The sequence below is a fragment of the Pristiophorus japonicus genome, chromosome 1 (genome assembly GCF_044704955.1).
Source record: "Pristiophorus japonicus isolate sPriJap1 chromosome 1, sPriJap1.hap1, whole genome shotgun sequence".
Lineage (NCBI taxonomy): Eukaryota > Metazoa > Chordata > Chondrichthyes > Pristiophoridae > Pristiophorus > Pristiophorus japonicus.
In genome coordinates this window covers 362,811,041-362,819,461 of record NC_091977.1, presented here as the reverse complement: position 1 = coordinate 362,819,461, position 8,421 = coordinate 362,811,041, and the positions used below count along the sequence as shown (strand labels likewise).

Genomic DNA, 8,421 nt, shown 5'->3' with positions numbered 1-8,421 from the left:
TTACAGTCAATGAATTACATTAGAAGTGCATTCACTGTTGTTCTGTAGAAAACATGGCAGCCAATTTATCCATAGTAAAGCCCCACAAGTAATAAAAGATTGACTAATTAATCTACTTTTTATGTTGTCGATTGAGAATTAAATGTTGGCCATGACACTGGCAGAACTCCCTTGTTATTCACTGAATAGTGCCATGGGATCTTTTACGAACACTTAGCAGACATATGTACCCTTGATTTAATATCTAATCTTAAAGATGGCACCTCTGACAATGGAGCACCCCTTCAGTTCTGCACTGAAGCTAGACTTCAAGTAATCACTAAGTCACAAAAGAACAATCTAAAAATGAATTACAGACAATATATAGATTTATAGGAAAAGCAGAATAGCCCACATAAGCAAAATGTACAAAAGCATTGAGCCATTTATTTTTTTACAATGTATTGAAAATTTACATCATAGATCCATACATTTTACAAATTCTTTTTTCATAAAAATATATTTCTTTACAAAAGAAATTTTTTATGCATCTAATTATAATAAACATGATACAGAGGAGTAAGGAGGTTGTACATGAAATTTGTTTCAGGTACAATTTAAAGTTTGATCAAATTTCAGTGGACGTTCTTAGTTTATTGCAGTCAATTACGGTATACAAACCTGGGCGAGCAGGAACATACGTGAAACAATTTGAAGAGAAATAATTGCCATTAAATTTAATATAGCTTCAGATGCATTGTAAAATTCCTACAGTTGAATGTATTCAATTCTTATGATTAAAGGTAAATGGATCTTGAAGCCCAATGCTAGATTTTTGACTGAAAAAAATACACTCATAGGACATTTTAGGAGCTGCAACCTTGGCCTCAATCAATTTTTGGTAGGCACAGTGCATACATTACAGTTACAACAATAGTAATATCTCCAGTTAATTGATAATCCTTTCAGCAAAATAAAACAGATTATTTTATTTTGATTGTACTTCTGTTTTTAAATTTTCATGCAAATCCTTTCCTAACACAGTGGTAACAATCTTTTGTGTGTTATGAGATGAGCTTTAGTATGAACAATTGTTAAATAGAGATGGAAGGTGGAGACTTGTTGCTACTGCAATGTATAGTATGTCATGGTTCTACTCTTTAAGGCAAATGTTAAAAAGATGACCAATAGGAAATGTCAGGAATCATGTGGAATATGGCTGCCATTAGAACAGTAGAATAAACATTTGAAACTAAGATGAGCTCTCAGACACATCACAATCATCCATGCAAGAGATGCATTTCTTGTCTGTCATTAGTAAACACACTCATAATTTACTAATGTCTACTGTGCAGATGTACAATGGAAAAAAGTATGTATTTTCTTAATTAGAAAATGGGCAAGAAAAACAACTGGCTCAGGTGATACCGCCTATAATTGTGGTCTATATTTTTGCACTCTCCACCTTACAAAACCCCAATCAGATTTAAACAAATAAGCTTGTTCTAATTACAACACACACATCCATAATACCATGAGTATCGATAGTGCAAAATGCATGACATCCACACCATAAATCACTGAATGTTGAAAGTGTCCAGATGAACTGTAGTAAGCACGTACATGAGACTGTAACGTTATTAGACAATAAATAAAATGTTTTGCTGTAAAATAAACACAATCGAGTAATTAAATAATAATGAAGCATGCAACATATCATGCATATGCGTTACTTGAAAATATGAATATATAGTATAAATAGTTCTCATTTTATTCTGTGGCAAGAATTCAACATTTTGTACGAAGAATACAAATTCAAATCAAAAATATGGAGAAAAAAATTAAATAGATGAAGAGATTTTTCTCGGCAATCAAAAAAGACTGGTAGTGTTCCATAGAAATCTGTTTAGTGAGTACCACACTGGCCGCTTTACAGTCAGGTATTTAAAATCAGTTTTGCAGTTGTTCCTTATAAACTTTTTTTTACACAAGACAGCAAAACCTGTAATAATCTTGACTATACAGTACTTCACGGTCTTTGTTACATATTCTGTGTCCCAACCTTCATGCCAAATCCTAGCCCCCATTGTTTGTAACATTGAAAGCAGAGGTTCAATGCTCCTCAAGTATCTGCAGTTTTCTTCTGAGAAAGTATTTAACATTTTTTTTTTGAAAAAATTGTGGCTAAGCACTCTTAGAGTGCAGCTAAAGTCGCTGAAAAGCTCTCCAGTAACAGAATGAAGAGCAAATCTGTTCCAAACTGGGTGAGCCATGAAAACATGTTCTTTTTTTTCTGGTTCTTCAGATAAATCTGGTACATTAAATTCCTGAAAAGTGTGCTTTAAATAGCAGTGAACCAAATGTGCATTGTACATAAGTTGGTTTAGTCAGAATCTAGATGTCCCAAGGATGCAAAGCGCTAGATGTGTATCAGGCTATGTAATCAAACAATGTCCCTTATACCATTGTACAGACTGTGTTGAGATTGGGATCAAAGCGAACTGCCTTGCCTTCTGCTGACTTTGCATTTGTGTCATACATTGGATTTTCGAAAGCTGCTTGACCATTATTGTTTTCATGTACAGAGCAGCCAGTATACTGTGTCTTGGGTGCGGTCCTGGAGACAAAATGAGAAAAGTTACAGGTTCAAATCTATGCTCAGAACACAATATCATTAGAACAGAATCATACAGCACAGGAGGAGGCCACTTGGCCCATTGTTCATATGCCAGCTCTTTCCACAAACCTATGCATCCGTGAACCTGTGCGCCATCTCCCTTGGTCCCTGAGCCATCCTGCAATGTGCTGCTGTGTGCCAGAGCACTCTACACCTTCAGTAGAAGTGGGTATTAGGAGCCCACATATAGTGCATAATGAAAATTGCGACTAATCAGCGCTTGAGTGTTAAACCTGCAGGTTTCTGGTTTAGAACCTCCAGGCAAGTCCAAATTATGGTAATCAGCAATTAGGACCAAAATTGTGTGCTAAATCCAGACTTTCAAAGAGGATAGTCCTATTAGCACTGCACTGATTTAGTGCCTGCTTACACCCTTTGGCAAAAATACCCCTACTCTTGTCTGCCATATATAATATGAATACTGTTACTTTTGAATATTTAGTTAAAATTCTTTTATAATTGTTAGAGAAACTTTAGTTGATACTAACCTTTGTTTATAAAGATAAAACCCAAATCCTGCAAATATAAGAGCAAAAAAAGGCACAAGGATGGCGATGGCCACAGAGCTACTATTAGTACCGTGTGGTTGATTGGGAGAATTTGAACCATGAGTTGAGTTCAGACCTGTAGCAGAAAGATACACGTATAAGTCATAAGAAAGCAGCAATCATACTATCAGAAACCTGCTGGTCCAAATTACAGCCTTCAAGTTCCTCCACATCTCTGAGAGAAATTGGTTTCACACATAATTTGATCTGCACTTTTATTTTAAATTTTTCTAAATATCTATTAAAATGATTGCTGTTGAAGTTAGTTTCATAACTGAACATCAGCTTTACTGATAGATGTAATAGCCAATAACCAACAATAACAACAGCACCAACTTGTATTTATATAGCATCTTTAACATAGTAAAACTTCCCAAGGCATTTCACAGGAGTATAAGACAACAAATTTGACACCGAACCACATAAGGAAAAATTACGGCAGACTATCAAAAGCTTCGTCAAAGATAGGTTTTAAGAAGCATCTGAAAGGAGGAAAGAAAGGTAGAGAGGCGGAGCAGTTTAGTGAGGGAATTCCAGAGCTTAGGGCCTTGGCAGCTGAAGGCATAGCCTCCAATGGTTGAGCGGTTAAAATCAAGAATGCTCAAGAGGGCAGAATTAGAAGAGCGGAGATATCTCGGAGGGTTGTAGGGCTGAAGGAGATTACAGAGTTAGGGAGGGTTGAAACCATGGAGGGCTTTGAAAACAGGGATGAGAATTTTTAAATTGAGGCGTTGCTTAACTGGGTGCCAATGTAAGTCAGCGAGCACAGGCGTGATGGGTGAATGGGCCTTGGTGCGAATTAGGACGTGGGCAGCCATGTTTTGGATGACCTCAACTTTACGTAGGGTAGAATGTGGCAGGCCAGACAGGAGTGCATTGGAGTAGCCAAGTCTAGAGGTAACAAAGGCATGGATGACGGTTTCAGCAGCAGATAAGCTGAGGCAGGGACGGAGACGGGCAATGTTACGGAGGTGCAAATAGGCGGTCTTAGTTATGGTGCAGACATGTGGTCGGAAGCTCATTTCAGGGTGAAATATGTCACCAAGTTTGTGAACAATCTGCTTCAGGGAGAGGGATGGAGTCAATGGCTAGAGAAAGGAAGACAATAGCTTTGGTCTTTCTAATATTTAATTGGAGAACATTTCTGCTAATCCAATACTGGATGTCGGACAAGCAATCTGACAATTGAAAGACTGTGGTGGGGTCGAGAGAAGTGGTGGTGAGGTAGAGCTGGGTGTCATCAGCGTACATGTGGAAACAAATGTTGTGCTGTTGGATAATGTCGCCGAGGGGAAGCATGTAGATGAGAAATAGGAGGGGGCGAAGGATCGATCCTTGAGGTAACGATGCGGGAGTGGAAAGAGATCAGCCATGATCTTAATGAATGGCGGAACAGGCTCGATGGGCAAAATGGCCTAATCCTGCTCCTATTTCTTATGTTCTTAGAAGCCATTGCAGGTGATTCTCTGGCTATGATTAGATAGGTAAGAATGGAACCAGGCAAGTGCAGTCCCATCCAGTTGAACGATAGTGGAGAGGCGTTGGAGAAGGAAGAAGTGGTCAAACTTGGTAAAGGCTGTAGAAAAGTTGAGAAGTACGAGGAGGGATAGTTTAACTTTGTCACAGTCATAAAGGGTTTCATTTGTGACTTTGATGAGAGCCGTTTTGTTACTGTGGGACGGGCGGAAACCTGACTGGAGGGATTCAAACATAGAGTTCAGGGAAAGATGTGCACAGATTTGGGAGGCAACAACACATTCAAGGACATTGGAGAGGAAAAGGAGATTGGAAGTGGGGCGGTAGTTTGCAAACACAGTGGGGTCAAGAGTTGTTTCTTTTGTGGCGAGGGGTTGACAACGGAGAGAGGAGAACAGTACCTGAGAAGAGAGAACTGTTAACAATGTCAGCTAATATGGGAGCCAGAAAAGGAAGTTGGGTGTTGCACATGTTTTGGAGGTGAGGGTGGAGGAGGCAGGGGAGAGGGTTTTAAGAAGCCGATGGTTATATTTGCAATCCAGAATGAATCCTGGAATAGTGAGCGGTTTTGGGAGTTGAGAGCAGGACCCGATAATGCTTTATGTGGTCCAGCTAGATCTAGCAGTGAATGGCTAAAGCAATGAATAACCATCAGCAATCACATCTTTCATAGACATTTTGGTCACTTTGACTGGTTGGTCAAAAAGTATCCATTACGCTAATTAAACTATTTGACAAACACCTTATTTTTTTGATTAGTTCCTGTTCAATCTTTGTAATATATAAGTTGCAGAGATATTACTTATTACAGCAGAGATCATTTCAAAGAGTAATTTGTTCTAACATGATTCTATTGAGCTTTTTTTTTAAATTGCTGTTGTCACGGATAACAAATTCAGTGAGTTAGCTTATGGCTTAGTGTAAATGTCATCAATAATAGTTGTTCTATATCACCCTATTTAAATGCTCTGCGACTCTTACATTAAAACTAAAAACTGTAATTTTTTTATTTCTATCCTATTAGGATATTTTATGACACTGGTTTAGATCAGCAAATCAATGATTTTTAAAAACTTTATGGGAAGATCGCCACGATATTACAAATCGGCAACTTCAAACACAAACACAATGATGTTTACAAACTTGCAATTTAACAAACCAAATACAACTCCGAAGCTGCATTATAATTGCATAGAAATATGCCTGATTCAAAGGAAATCTAATTTAAAATGTTTCATGTTGACACAATCTGTTTTATTTTATTACATTGTATCTCAGTCCTAATTTCTTAAGTCATTGAAAATGAAAGCTTCATATTATGTGACAGTTGTTTCAAATATAAGGGCCCATAAAAGAAAATAAATGTTTATTTTGGATTTAGCATGCACCAGTAATACGGAACAGTTCAGACTAAAGATTTTAGCGATAGGAAGTAACAGAAATAAGGTGGGAAATAATTTTACAATGGAGTGGTATAAGCAGTATGATAACACCATTGTGGCACCATTTTGGACAGACTACATTTGATTGCCACAAGCTAATGACCATGTTATTAGGTTTCACATTCTCCTCCAGAGTCAAATGAAAAAAACTCAAAGGAGAAAGCCAATTTAACTGCAACAAATTACCTAACATAGAAACAGTTCAATCAAGTCATTTGTGTAAAAATATTTATATTGACAGATCTGCCGTAGCATTACACACAGTAAGAATGCTGCTTCAGCACTGGCTTTCTCCCTTTATTATAATTTTAATAATTGCTGGGGCACATCTAGGTCTAGAAATTGGATAAGGACTGAAAATGGGTAGGGGCACTGCCCAGCACTATTTGCCTGCACCGTTTCTAAATGGTGCAGGCAGTATGCGAAATTCACATTTCCTGCTCATTAACATGACTGGAGCGCTGATCCCAGTGCTAAACACAATGCTGATTGGCATCAATGGGGCGGGGGGTGGAGGGGCAATATCATGTGCAATCTACTGGCCAATAAAGTTTGGCCTAGGCTCACTCCACTACTTAAAGGGGAGGTGCTTTGTTACAGAAGCAGCTCATTGTCAGCTGAGAAGACACAATGGTCCAACAGCCAAGAGAGAGACCCAGACGTTTATCTGATGCTGCACTGGAGGCCTTGGTCCTGAGGGTTCAACGACAACATGCTGGCCTTTACCCACAGAGAGTCAAAAGGCTATCAAAGCTCATCACCAGAAGGATTTGGGAAGAGATCACACAATCCATCACGCCCAGCACTATTATCCCAAGGACATGGATCCAGTGCCACAAAAATGACCTTAGATGGATGGTCAAAGAAAATAAAGACTTCAGAAAATGCCATATCCCACCATCTGCACCATCAATCATCCACCAACAATATCTAGCTATCATCACTCATACCTTACAATCATGGCTTCACTTCACCCTTGCACACTTACCACTGCTGCAACACTCACACCCAAATCTCACAACTTACATACACTTCCAGCTATTCAACCACAGCAGGCACATCACCCAAACACATTGCACCACACTCACTGACACACTTTCCTTTCTCTTGCAAGCAAAGGTGGCAGGTAACAGATGTCATGTTATGTATTCAACTGTCACTGTAATCCATGTGTAAACTGACCTAAGTTGTACACCGTGAGAACACTGACCACTAGGTGGTGAACTTGTGGGAGACACTCCTAACCTGGACTTTCAAGTATAAAAGAAGAAGCTCCACCCATCTTCTCCACTTCAGTACTGGCGAATAAAGATTACTGGTCACAGAGTGACCTTCTCTCTAGTGCTGTATAGTAAGGACATATTATTGGCGATGAGAAACTGTGATTTAAACCACGCGAGCATGGCCACTAACAGCACGGACGAGAGGTACTGTGTTGCTGATGATTGGGGCGATTTTACTGAGAGACTACAGCAAAGTTTTGTCACTAAGGAATGGCTGGGACAGGAGTTGGCCGACAAACGCAGGACTCAAATCCTGACGGTTTGTGGTTCCAGGACGTACTCCCTGATGAAGCGTCAGAGAAGCTGGCGGACAAGACTTTTGAAGAGCTCAGTAAGTTGATCGGGGAACACTTTAAACTGGCGAGCAGCATGCACATGGCGAGACAGCGGTTTTACACGCACCGGCGGCGAGAAGGGCAAAGCATTCCAGAGTTCGTGGCAGACCTCCATCGACTGGCGAGCCAATGTAAGTTCCCAGATGTATGCAGAGCGGAGATGCTGCGAGACTTTTTTGTGTGACGGGCACACTGCGGTTTTCAGGAAACTGATTGAGACCAAAGACTTGACCCTGGAAACGGCGGCTTTGATGGCCCAGACATTTATCTCAAGGGAGGAAGAGACCAGAATGATGTTTGACAAAAATCTTGGTTTAAATGCAGCAAATGGACAGCGAGTCAACATTGTTAACGCGGCACACAGTTCTCCAGGCAGACAGGGGCAATCAGACATGCCCGAGCATGTAGTCGAACCCAAAGGGAATTCAACAGAGAAAATGGCTAGCTGAACGGCGATTCATGCCATCGTAAGGGACAATGTGGCCAGTAATGGGGCCATCAACACCTGTCAATGGTGCGTTTAAGGACAGTTACAGAGACAGTCAGAGACGATCGACTGGTAATGGATCTTTTGTTTCCAACAATGGCTCATGTTGGAGGTGTGGAGGCAAACACACAGCCAGAGCTTGCAGGTATCAGCAATATACCTGCAGAAATTGCAACGTCAGCAGTCACTTGGCA

At 39.9% G+C, this 8,421-nt stretch overlaps 1 protein-coding gene across 1 annotated transcript in view; it reads right to left on the bottom strand.

The window, feature by feature from the left end:
• Positions 1–2,329: 2,329 nt before the first annotated feature.
• csmd3b (CUB and Sushi multiple domains 3b) overlaps positions 2,330–8,421 on the bottom strand; it is a 3,002,015-nt gene continuing 2,995,923 nt past the window's right edge. Inside the window, exons 69-70 of the mRNA XM_070874966.1 lie at positions 3,145–3,280; positions 2,330–2,596 (exon numbers count right to left, since the gene is read on the bottom strand). Coding sequence (XP_070731067.1) covers positions 2,437–2,596; positions 3,145–3,280 — 296 coding nt within the window. The 3' untranslated portion in view covers positions 2,330–2,436. The remainder of the gene's footprint in view (positions 2,597–3,144; positions 3,281–8,421) is intronic.